The sequence below is a fragment of the Microtus oregoni genome, unplaced genomic scaffold (genome assembly GCF_018167655.1).
Source record: "Microtus oregoni isolate MIOR12 unplaced genomic scaffold, Mior012 000014F_ref0000157, whole genome shotgun sequence".
NCBI classification, from domain to species: domain Eukaryota; kingdom Metazoa; phylum Chordata; class Mammalia; order Rodentia; family Cricetidae; genus Microtus; species Microtus oregoni.
This window is the reverse complement of record NW_024543073.1, coordinates 32,604,400-32,617,273: the sequence shown is the minus strand read 5'-3', so window position 1 is coordinate 32,617,273 and position 12,874 is coordinate 32,604,400. Positions and strand designations below refer to the sequence as shown.

Here is a 12,874-nt window from a genome sequence, read left to right as displayed (position 1 = left end):
TAATGGGCCAGGCAGTGTTTAAAAGAATACAGTTTGTGTGTTGTTATTTCGGGTATAAAGCTAGCCATGCGGGCAGCCAGGTGCTGGGAATGCAGCCCGTCACTCCTATTACAGAGTGGCACCCAACGTGGGGTTTCTGTCCTGCCCGGTACCCCACAACTGTCTAGCCCCAAAGAAAATCACACATAGGTCTCCATAAATTATAAGCTGATTGGCCCATTAGCTCTAGCCTCTTATTGGCTAACTCTCACATCTTGATTAATCCATTTCTATTAATGTGTGTAGCACCACGAGGTGGTGGCTTACCGGGAAGGATCTTAACCTGTGTCCATCTTGGAGAGGAGAGCTATAGTGTCTGCTTGACTCTATTGACCCAGAATTCTGTTCTGCCTACTCCACCTATCTAAGTTCTGCCCTATCAGGCCAAGCAGTTTTCTTTATTAATTAACCAATGAAAGCAACAGATAGATAGAAGACCCACCTACATCAAACTGCATATTCTAAATATTTGAGGAATGTTTCTACATAAACTCTCAAGTATCACTGTAGTGATAACTATCCCAGCTACATTTGATGATTAAGGAATGGAATGCAGGTCAGTGGTCAATCACTTCCCTGGTATGCACAGAGCCTTGGGACTGATCCTAGGGCTGCAAAATTTTGATGATATTTTTTTGAGAGTCTTCACATGCCCTGGGGCCCAAAACAGCAATCTGTCTATGTCTCCAAAGTGCTCAGATTAAGGGTATGCGACATCACAACTAGCCCTTGTGTTTCGCTATTACTAAAACTACTAACAATTACTGACATTTTCTCTTTCTATTGCCTAAATATTCCTAAATGATACAGTCAGCACCTTTAAATAATGCATGTTAATCTTTTCATTAATGAAACTGCTGGCTTAAAAAGCTGATGCGGCAATGTTAATTTGTCTCTAGACAAAAGAGGTACTTTTACATGAACCTTTCCAGTGTATTTTCCCCTGTTTTAGACATTCACCAGTACGTGGCACTGTTTATTGAGTATGTCCTCTGTTCCCAAGCACTGGCTTGGTGCCTTTTTTCTTCATTTAGGTTAAGGAACACAAGAAAGGGAAAATTTGCTTACTTACCCCCAATCTTATTCATACAAAAAGACAATTCTGATGTATTTGTCCTACCTAGACTTTTGGCTCGAAAGCTTCCTATACTATGATTTTCTTCATTAAATGATGCAGATGTTAATAATGATGAGATAGAGCCAGGCTTGGTAGTGGAAGGAAATGCCCACAAAAAAAATTCTTAAATGTACCAATGGTACATACTATGTGTCTTGCATCACGGCCTAACCAGACCAAAGGTAGTGTAATACAAACTATGTGTCTTCCATCATGGCCTAACCAGACCAAAGGTAGTGTAATACAAACTATGTGTCTTCCATCACAGCCTAACCAGACCAAAGGTAGTGTAATACAAACTATGCGTCTTCCATCATGGCCTAACTAGTACCTGATAAACACTAATGTGTTTATCTTCTTTATATTTCTGAAAATAAACATAAACATAGCTCGCCTAAGTGGAATAACTACCATGACAGCTTCATTTTACAACACAAAATGTTGCCAGTGCACCGAGTTTAAACTGCTGAGACCTTTGGTTTTGTGTTCATTAGAATGAAGAGTAAGACATTCCAGGCCTGTTCTCCCTATAATCATCTTCTGGACTGTGCTGATATATGCCTACATTCTATCTGGAGATGGCTCTAGTGTACCCATTAAGAAAATTCAAATGGAAGGTCAATAGCCTGGTAGTTTGGGGTTAGTCAATGTGAACCCCAACAGGAATTTGGCATTGAGTGAACCCTACTGTGAGTGACACAAAGGAACCCTTGAACTAGATTGTCTGGTAGCATCATGGTTGGCAGACAAGCAAATGCCGGTCTTACCTCCTCCGTCCAAGTTTAACAACTCAACTTTAAAAGATTTTTCCAGTTCAGGAATGGAATTATCAGTGATGTTGATGAAAATATATTTATATCTTTCTCCTGATTGAAATTCTATTGTGCCAGCAACACTCTGAAACACAAATGAAATTGGTACATCATGTTACAATTGTTCTTTGTGTAAAACTGAAAAAGCAAAATGTTTACAATATATCAAATTGTCATAAATTTTGAGATGGAAAAACTGAAACTCATATAAGTGATATGAAAATTCCTAATACAAACCCTAAACACACGTGCTTGATTATTATTTGTGACGCTGGAGACTGACCCCAAGACTGTGCACATGATAATTAAATGCTCCACCAACGAGATGATTTTCAAGCCCTAACGAATACTTAGAAATTTTCTAACTAAATAAGTAGATGGGTTACTGTCTTATTCACTTTTTATTCATAAAGAAATAGTGAAAGAAAATGAGAAATCCAGCCAACACCTCGAATTCTTACAGAACTGCTTCAGGTTGACACAAGAAAACTCTTCAATTATTTGACATAAACAGTTTCTTCTTGAGTTTACGGCCATTAATTTGGAAGCCAATTACACTGTTGTGTTAGTTTGTGTGAGCGCTTGCACTTCACCTCCTACAGCTGTTAGTAATCTGAGCTCTCAGCGAGAGGCTGAGGCGCCGATTCACGCGCTCACTCAGTTACTCAACATGGAGAGCATGCATGGCACCAACTCTGCTTGAGATTCTGAAACAGCCAAGACCAGTAAGACTCCTTGGGAAATGTTCTAAAAGGAGCGTAGGGACTCAACAGTAAGGAGCACTAGCAGGTCTTCCAAAGGACCCAGCACCCACGTGGCAGCTCACAACCACTTAACTCAGCTCAAGGGGATCCAGTGCCGCCTTCTGATCTCTGTGGGCACCAGGGATGCACATGGTGAACAGACATACATGCAACCAAAACACCAATACATATCAAAATTTAATTAAAATTTACAGAAATGAAAGAGTGTTACATGCAATTAAAATCACCCAAATGGAGTGAGTGCAGATGGAGCTAGTGGGCTACATTTTGGCATTGGGTGGAGTAGTTCATAGTATAATGACAGACTGACATCTGACAGACTGACATCTGACTGTCTTTGGAAACTGCCTGGAACCACACCATGTCTTACACCCTGAACACTACTGACCTTGTTCTTCTGTACTGCTTCCTAACGTCACACTCTATTTTCCTTTCTAATTTCCAAACTGCTCCCTGTCAGTCTTGAGCATTTTTCAGATGGACTTTTAACAGCTGTTGTTATCAAACTCTCCAGACAGTCCAATTAGACAAGATAAGCACAACCCAGGCTTTTAATACTATAGATGAACGCAGCTCCCAGAGTCTTGTCTCTGATATCCAGACTTAACAACTAAGCTTGTCATATAACTTCTGTCAGAGGTTCACATTTATTATCTTTGTTCTAAACTATGCTTTATCCAATCCTCTGCATAGCACTAAATCCTGGGGCAGTCAGTCACTCTTGTCAGGAAACATTCTTGACAACCTTCTTTGCTCTGGGAGACACACTGGTCCTCAGCTCCTGCCATTTTTGTCTCTGAAGCACTGCTTGAGCCCATCTGCTTCTTTCCAGGGACAGTGGCACTAGCCACATTCAGTAATGGGCCTCTTCCTTGTCTTTCTCTTTCTGCTGTGGCTGCACTAACGGGCCTCATCCTTGTCTTTCTCTCCCTGTCCTGGCTGCACTAATGGGCCTCTTCCTTGTCTTTCTTGCCCTGTCTTGGCTGCACTAACGAGCCTCTTCCTTGTCTTTCTCTCCTTGTCCTGGCTCCACTAACCTGCCTCTTCCTTGTTTTTCTCTTCCTGTCTTGGCTGAACTAACAGGCCTCTTCCTTGTCTTTCTCTCACCCCATTCTCCACAATTTAGCCTTGTCTTTACCCAATGCATAACACCTTTGCATTCCTTCATCTTTTTAAAAAAATCTTAAAATGATAAAATTATGGTATGAGCTCTAAGGATTTGAGTGAGCTTGTCTGAGTGAACCACGTCTTCTTTCACCACACCTGGCCCTCCGTGTCACAGGGAAAAAGGCCTTCCTGAAGTCCCTTTGACAGGTTGGCCCTTCCAAACACTTGGGCCCTTCTCAACTCTTACCATATTACCAGTTGGCCCCTGCTTCATCAATCAGCAGGAAGCTGGAATTCCCAACCTATTTCACAGCCACCCTCACAGATCATAGCCTAGACATTTTCTAAAGATATAATTTCATAGATAACTAGTCATGGCCCTTGTTAGCAACTGAGAGCAGCCCGGAGAGGGAGAACCACTTTCCTTGGCTACGGCCCTGATAAGTTGTCGTGGTTTCAGAGAAGGTCCCTACACCTCTGCACATGCTTACAGCACGAATGGACTCAATGGCTTTAAAAAAAATTATATGAAGTTGGGAGAGAAAAATGTGGAGGTGATTTGGGTTTGCAAGGAAGAGAGCAAGGGTGTATTTGACCAAACACATTACACTCATGTATGAAATTCTCAAACAAATGAGAAAAACAATGAAAACACAGAACTACAAACAGCTGGATGAAAGATTTAGGAGGCAGGCTCACTTGTCACTTGAGTATTAGAATAAAGTTAAGAACAACAATATTTGAATTTCAGTTGTTTCTTCTATATGTGATCCCTCCTGGAACCTTTCCTCATATATATATATATATATATATATATATATATATATATATAAAATTAATCTATGATATTAAAGACCAGAGATAGATGATGTATCATAAGAATTAATGAAGGCAAACCTTATCAAGTTATCAGAGCTAAATAAAAATAATTAGTTAAAAGTGTGTTGTCCCAACCAGGACTTCAGTGCCCTCTGGAAATACTGAGAACTGTCTCCAAGGACACATACTTCCTATCTGTCACAAAGGACTACATAGGCTTTCTGTTTTTTTTTTTCATTTATTATAGAAAGTGTTAATAAAGTTGGAAGCTGTGGTTATTTCAGCTACTCAGAAATTAAAGATTATTAATACGAGTCCCCAAATGTTCTTTTAAAAAATGCAGAGAACACGTTAAATCAAGAAGACACACCTTGTGGAATGAGCTATACACAGCCTCATTAAAGTCACAATACGTGCTAAAGGAAAAAAATAATCATTTCCTAAGAAGAGTTAGGGGAAGAAGAATTCTCTGAATCCATAGCCAACTGGATTAGAAGTGAAAAGAATGGAGTTCAGCCAGCCAGGGCTTCCATGGCTCAGGAGGAAGAGCAGAGATGAAGTCGACTCTTGAGGAAGGTGAGGAGCAAGAACTAATACTGAAAGGTTACCTGCAAATCAATAAATAGTGAAGTATGTAATGTCTTTCTTGAGACGGATTCTCAAAAAGAAATTCTAACCATTTTCTTACAAAGTACTTTATCAACCTTCTGAGCAGGTAGTGGTGACTGAACGTTACTATACATGTGCCATGCACAGTGAACAACACAGCAGTGTTGCCATTCATCTCCACAGTGATCCTGCTCAATGAAGACATCACGATTTCATAGATAAAGAAACTAAGAGTAGGAAACATGAGTTTCCACCATCACAAATATAGAAGTCAAGCCAAACCCTGGTTCTATCCATTTCTAGATCCTTAGTACCATACTAAAGTGCCATATTGCTTCTCCTTTAGAAAAAAAAAATGATAGAATTGAAAAAACATGGACGCATAATATCTTTGAAATTTTGATTTTGTCTAATGGACCTTCATAGAGAGTTTGAAATAGTTAAGAATCTTATTTTTACATGTATCCAACCAAAATTATGCCATTATGACAAACTACACATGGAAAACTAGAATGAGTGTAACATACAATATGGTAGATATCTGTGTCATATTCCGTTGCAATAACCTGTCAACATACACAAATTTAAAAGGTCATAAAATAACCAGTGCTTTTTTTCTTTTCTGATAGGGTCCTTATGTGATGCGAGACACTTCCAAACCTCCGTGAGGACTGTGTTCAAATTCAATGGTACAAATACAGCTTCAAAAGACGTGCTGATAGGCTGAAGAAAGTCTCAGCAGTTAAGAGCACTTGTTCATCCTGAGGACCCACATATTGGCAGCTATCTGTAACTCTGGTTTCGGGATCCAAGGCTCTTTTCTGGCCTTGATGGGTATAGCATAAACATGGTGCACAGATACACATGCAGGCAAAACAGACATGCATATAAAATAAAAATAAAAATTCAAAGTCTTAGTGATATACCTGGTAGTCCTCTGGACTAAATGCTGTCAAGGACACTGTTCTAAACTCCACCGTGACCCTGCCAAGCAGCCCTTGTGCACGGACGACCAGTAAACAGATCTCTCCGTCCTCTTCCTGCACGATGAGGTGTGGCACGCTGCTGGCAGGCAGACTCATTGCATCCTCAGGCTGAGGCGGCGGCCCTGTGGAGAACTGCAGCAAGCCTGGGAGAGACAGAGACACGGGTTTTTTAGTCATCTGTGGAGCACTTCTTACGCAGCTGAAGCAATCGCGTACAGTCATTTCTATAATCAGGCTGAGAACCTGAGGGCTTCACATAAAAGTTTACTAAAGAGTTAATTAACATACTTTTGATGTGGGATAGTTTTCTTACAACTTTTTAATGATTTCTTTTATTTTTATAGTATAATTACATTTTCCCCTTCCTCCCTCCAAGCCCTCCCATATATCCCTTCTTGTTGTTTTTCAAGTTCATAGCCTCTTTTTTCATTAATTATTGCTATGTACATATATGTATGTATAGAAATAGATATTCTTGAATTCACAAATATACTCTGTCAGCCTGTATAATGTTAATGGTACAGTAAGCTTTCATAGCCGACTATTTGGTATTCAGTAACCAATGGGTGCACTCTTTCCTAAGGAAGACTATTTCTCCCACTCTCAGCATCCCTTGGTTGGCATAGTTCTGTGTGTAGAGTTGAGGCCTCATGAGATTTTCATGTTACGTTAGCATGTCTACTGATACCATCCTTGTTCCACTCACGTTTAGGCAGCTATGCTGGTGAGTAAAATGTAAGTTTGTGTCTTCTAGAAACGTCAGAAGCTGTACCCATAATTGTTTTGGAGCCTCTCTAATGGTGACTACTGAGGATGTATGAGGGAAACAACCAATAGCCCTACCCAGCTTGGACATCTACGACCACTAACACCCACTGTGGCATGGTGATCCGAAGAGTGCAGCATGCATACCCTGGCAATACCTACAGCTCTGCGATTCGACTCAAGACCCCCTAAGCAAGAAGGAAATCAGGCCTGGTATTGTGAACCCAGCCAGTAACCAGGGCTAGTGAAGTCATGGATCTTATAGGAAAACCTATAGCCCCACTTTAGTAAAATCCCTAACTATGTTCTAATCTTTGTTTGTCCATACCCACAGGTAAATAAAGTCTTCAGCAGTCAGCAAGGAAACTTCCCTATGCAACAAATGGAGACCTTTACAGAAACTTCAACTGATCAGCAATGTAGAATTGTCCCAACTAATGGCATCTGTAGCACAAATCCTGCACCAAAGGCTTGGAATCATTGCAGAAGAGGGGACAGAAGCATGTGAGAGTCAGAGGAACAGGGTGTTTCCTCCGAGACTGTCTTCCAGAAATGTCAGAATGACTTTAGGCCTTCATAATGTCAAACATTAAAGTGTTATTTTCCTTGTCTTTACCAAAGACAAGTGTTTAATCCCACTGAACAATCAGTAAGAGAAACATTAGGGGAATTTAAAAATACGTATTTCCAAATATTGACTCATATTTGACAAGTTTCTGGATTCTGAATTGATATAGAGTCATACTGATGATGCTCTAAAAAATCTGCAACACTTTCTTTAAATTTTTTTCCTTTTAGTTATTATATTTTTAAAATATACCAATCCAAGTTCCCACTTCCTCCCCTCCTCCCATTCCCTCCACACACCATACCACCCCACCTCCATCTAATCCTCAGAGAGGGTTAGGCACATTGTCTTGTGGAAGGTCCAAGGCCTTCCCTTAACTTTAAAAGCATAACAAGAGATTCTCTAATTCCCTACCCAGACACTCAAAGATGTCCTCCCTTTGTTCACACACAAAATACATTTTAATAAAAAATGTCAACATTCATTATAGTTCCCAATTAAAATCATCACTTGTTAGTATAAGAGTCAAACTACTATAGTAAGAACTCTACTTCTTGAAACCCAGTAAGACATATTTTACAGTCTTTAATTACTTTAATATTAACACATCACCGTAAACATTCTAACCATAGAAATTTTGATAAATATAGAAAAGTACCTTTCCTTTAAATAACCCTGCAATGTTTCTGAATGTATTGTTTAAGGGCAACAGCTGATTTTATATTTTCATTCATAAACTTCGTATTCATTTGTAAGAATTTCTTAACAAAACCAAGTACAGCAAGAGAAGCAGCAATCATTGCAAGAGAGCGCGGTTTACCATAAGGGTGATCGCTAGCTTTGATGGTGATGTCAGTGGTTTCCTTCTCAGGATCTATGCTGGCACCACTGAGAGGAGTTGAACCAAGTTTTCCATCCCCTGGAACTGCAGAAACCAATGTCACCCGAAAATACTCATTAAGCTCAGGAATGTCCTCATCGAGAACGTATAGATTCAGGACCTGTGCAATGTCAAAGCACGGTAGTAATTACTACTTGGGGAAAATAGCCAACTAAATCATGTATGATTGAAATTTTCAGTAATAATGAAATACACACACACACACGTAGGTGCATATAAAAATAAGAAGAGACCTGAGAATATTAACTCCTTAATAATGTTACTTTAATAAACTAGAGGTGTTACCCCCAAAATTCGCAAGTTAACATCTTTTTCCCAGAGTGCTGGTATTAGGAGTGGGGACTTTAGAAGAGAACTGGGTATTCAAGGAGACTTAATGAAGGGACGCAGGATCAATGCCCTTATGAAAGAGGTCACAGGGGCTCATTTACTCCTTCTACCAGATGACACAGTGATTCCACACCACAGGTAAAAAGCAGAACAGGAGCCTCCCAAGACTGAATTTTCAGGCGTCCTGCCCTTGGGCATCCCATGACTTCAAACTGTGAACAACAAAATACTAGTGTTTACAAACTCCCCGAGGTAAAGTATTTTGTGATAACAATCTAAACACACAGCAATGGTAGTACACGCCTGTAAGATCTGCACTCAGAAGGCTGAGGCAGGAGGATGACAGGTCCAAGGCTCACCTTGGCCATATATTTCAAAATAGGTAAGTAATAAAATATGTAATAATACAAATCTGGAATGACATATCATCAAGCTATATTAGTTTTATTGTATTAGCAATAAAGAATTTATGAAACTAATATTCAAAATTAATTTTTCTCACAGAAAAGCTAAATTATTTTTTGTTTTAAAGAATAATAGACACACCTAATTTCCCACATAGTTTAAAATGCATAAACACCAAGGAATTGCTAATCAATGAATAAATAAAGAGATGAAACACTTTCCCAGAAGCCTCAGAAGAAACCCAGGCGTGGAGTTTACCTCAGACCTCTGCCAAGGGAGGAAGGTGATAGTGCCACTGGCATTGGCAAAATCATCAACGAGGTAATTGATGCCTTCCGATTCGATCTGTGAGATGGTGTAGAAAACATGAACATAATCCAAAGCTCCCCTTGTTCGCTCTATCACACAGGAAACAGTGGACCCCTCCTCTGTGATCTGTAAATGAACAGAAATGAATTTTAAATGCACGGGCAGTGACAAAATCAGTGCTTTCCTGTGGGTCCTTCTGCTCTGTATGCCTTAGTTCTATGACTTCCCATGTGTCTAAACAGGCTTAGACATCTCTACATTTACAAAGTGTATTTGAGAGTACTGTTTCTACCCATGCGTATTAGGTACAAAGCAAAAGCCACTGTAATCGCTTTACTGTCTAAGTAGTTCTTTCACTGGTAGCTCCTGCATGCTAGGCCCAGTGCCACGGGTGATGGCTGCAAAAGATCTTTTCTGCAAAACAATTCACAACCCTCCACTGAATAAAGGAAGACCAAAGAAGGCAACAGTCTCACAATATAACAAACGATGAAGAGCCTACAGACCAGGTCAGGGTAGTGAATGGCAGAAAGCCAGACACAACATCAAGAAAATTCTAGAAATGGGTTAAAAAGTATCAATATTAGGTGGAATCATTGGGGAATGATAAAAAGCACAAAGGGAAAATATTTTAGGACTGTCTGGCTAGACATGTGGCTCTTCATTCCAGCACATGAGAAACGAAGAAAGAAGATTAGGGCTTCTGTAAGCTCCACGCCAGCTCCAGCTACATAGCAAGGCCCTCAACTAGTAAAGCCATCAACAAAATCCTGCTATGCTTCTGACACCCTACACTAGTCTGTTCAAATCCATGCTGTATGTGAGGTTCATATGGATCCTCGTGTGTGTGTGTGTGTGTGTGTGTGTGTGTGTGTGTGAGAGAGAGAGAGAGAGAGAGAGAGAGAGAGAGAGAGAGAGCCGGCTTTGCGCTGTATTCAGCAAAGTATATTTTAAAAACTTACAGTGAAATATTCCATAGGAACAATTCACTTAAGAATGGCAGGCTAAAAAAATATACCATTAATGTTCACAAATATTATAAAAGAAATGGCATCCCCTGATATTTTGTTGTTTTCAGTGCTTAGGTCAAAAAGATTAAGCAGCACTGAGAAAAGGTTAATTCCTGAAGCTGGGCAATGAGCATGTTGTATCCACTATTCCACTGTTCTGTTTGATGGACATCATATACAGAGACTTAAATACAGGTTTATTCATTTTTCCTCCCACAACCAGACATCTAAACCCGGAATAGTATCCTGAGTCAGGATGCCTAGTAACACAAACTTGACATTTCTGACACATTTGGAAAATCCCTGAACTACAAAGTATATGAAGTGTAAAAAGGATAGAAAACATATCTAAAGGTTTTTCCTAACATTATCATATTTATCTAAACTGACTTTCCAGTCTTGACTCAAGCATCTAGGCCAGTGAGTGCATCCCTGAAATCCTCAGAGCCATCTTGATCCAGTTTCACTCGGAAATGGCTAGCAGTCCTCAACACTGTGCTCTCTTTTGTTTTGAAATTTAATTCTTTTTAATGATGTGTATGTGTAAGTGTGGAGGTGTGGGTACACGAGTGCAGGTGCCTTCCAGAAGTTGAAAGCTGCCCAGTATGGATGCTGGGAACAAGCTCAGGTCCTCTGCAGCATCAGTACGTGCTCTGAATCACCAAGCCATCTCTACAGTACCCTGTGCGTAGCCAGCATTTTGTCAAATGTTCATATCAAAGGAAGATCAGAAGTAGGGGTAATCAATAAGGTGAGTTTTCAAGTTCATTTATTCAGAAACAGGGCTTCTTAGTTGAGATAGAAAATGACACTAAAGAATTAGAAATCCACTTTGAGGTTTTTTCCTGTGTCATGTTTGGGCAAGGCTTTGTGAGGGGCTGTACTGTACTAGAATGTATTCATCGCATGTAAGAGGCACTGAGAACACAGTTAGTGAAAGGAGCGTCTCATTCCACAGTGGTCTTCCCGAGCCATTTCTAAATCGATTCTTAAGCCATGTGTATCAAAATATAAGATAAAGGATTAATTACAATAAAATGTGAGTCTTACAAGTTCTATGAATTATTGTGAAAAAGTAATTTCATCAATTAATTATATGGAGTACAAGGTTTTATAAAGTGAGTTAGAGAAGACATAACAGAAATGACACAGGATAACAAAGCATGGTGACATGGGTACCAAGCTGGGTCTAAAATAATCAGTCCTCTATTCAATACAGATCCCATCTCTACAGTACCCTGTGCGTAGCCAGCATTTTGTCAAATATTCATATCAAAGGAAGATCAGATATGCCTTATCAGAGCTCCAATCTGCTCAGAGGTTTATTTGACTCTTCCTATTATAGCCACTCAGCACCTGCTATTTTCTGGGACACGGTGCATGCACCTGGGCAAAGAAGAAACATCAAAGTAATTATGATCACTTTCAACACTACTGAAAGCGAACCAAGTAGCTATTAAACTCAGTCTTAAGAGGCACAGAGTAAACAAGACGTCTCAAATCTTTTCCTTTGTGGAATCCGCATATTTATAAACTCACTGAGAAGTGCCCACAGCTTTTATGTTAGTGAAGCCCATTGTCATCCACTGCACTCAAAGTCCAAAAATCAAAGGAGTCATGACTGACCACTAATCACAACACAACAGCAAGTCTCTGCCAGCACAAGCAGCATGCATCCTGAATAATGATGATAAAAATAGGAGTTCCAGGTTTCTTTTATCATTTCAAAAATAAGAATTGTGTAATGTTTCTAAAAATCAATTGTCAATGTTTAATCTTTTAGACTCAATGACTTTCCTCTCTTAATCACCAAACATTTATCTTTCAAATATCAATATATTCATTTTATCTCATATAGGATTGAAAAGACCAGCTAACTTCAGTGCAGTTTGGGTTGTGTGGTCTATGCATACAAATCCTCTCATCCACAGTGAAGGACCTGGTGGAATCTGTTGAGACAAAGCTGCATAACTACATAGTAAACGGTCGCTAAGTAGATCATCAATAGGATCTGAGAAACAAGCCAGCGCTAGAAGTCTGACTCCAGTGGCTGAGACCAGCAAACACTAATTTTAAGTATTTTCAAAGTGTTGGCTTTTGCTTTCCCAGTTTGGTTGCTTATGTACATAACTAAAACTAAACACTATCTGAATTGCTGTGTGCTTTCTCACATTTTGATATGAAATGTATTCAAAAGGTCCCCAGGTTTTCTGAACACCTACAATGCTCCATTCTTGGTGCTACTGATACAATAATGAATAACAAGACCTTTCTGAGGCTCACAGCTGCTTCTCTGGGTGGTGGATATAGATGTAGGCAATATTTAAGTAGAT

At 39.6% G+C, this 12,874-nt stretch overlaps 1 protein-coding gene across 1 annotated transcript in view; it reads right to left on the bottom strand.

The window, feature by feature from the left end:
• Adgrv1 (adhesion G protein-coupled receptor V1) overlaps window positions 1-12,874 on the bottom strand; it is a 546,438-nt gene that overhangs the window by 460,691 nt on the left and 72,873 nt on the right. Inside the window, exons 22-25 of the mRNA XM_041663490.1 lie at window positions 9,481-9,657; window positions 8,407-8,587; window positions 6,194-6,396; window positions 1,924-2,053 (exon numbers count right to left, since the gene is read on the bottom strand). Of these exons, the coding sequence (XP_041519424.1) occupies window positions 1,924-2,053; window positions 6,194-6,396; window positions 8,407-8,587; window positions 9,481-9,657 (691 nt within the window). The remainder of the gene's footprint in view (window positions 1-1,923; window positions 2,054-6,193; window positions 6,397-8,406; window positions 8,588-9,480; window positions 9,658-12,874) is intronic.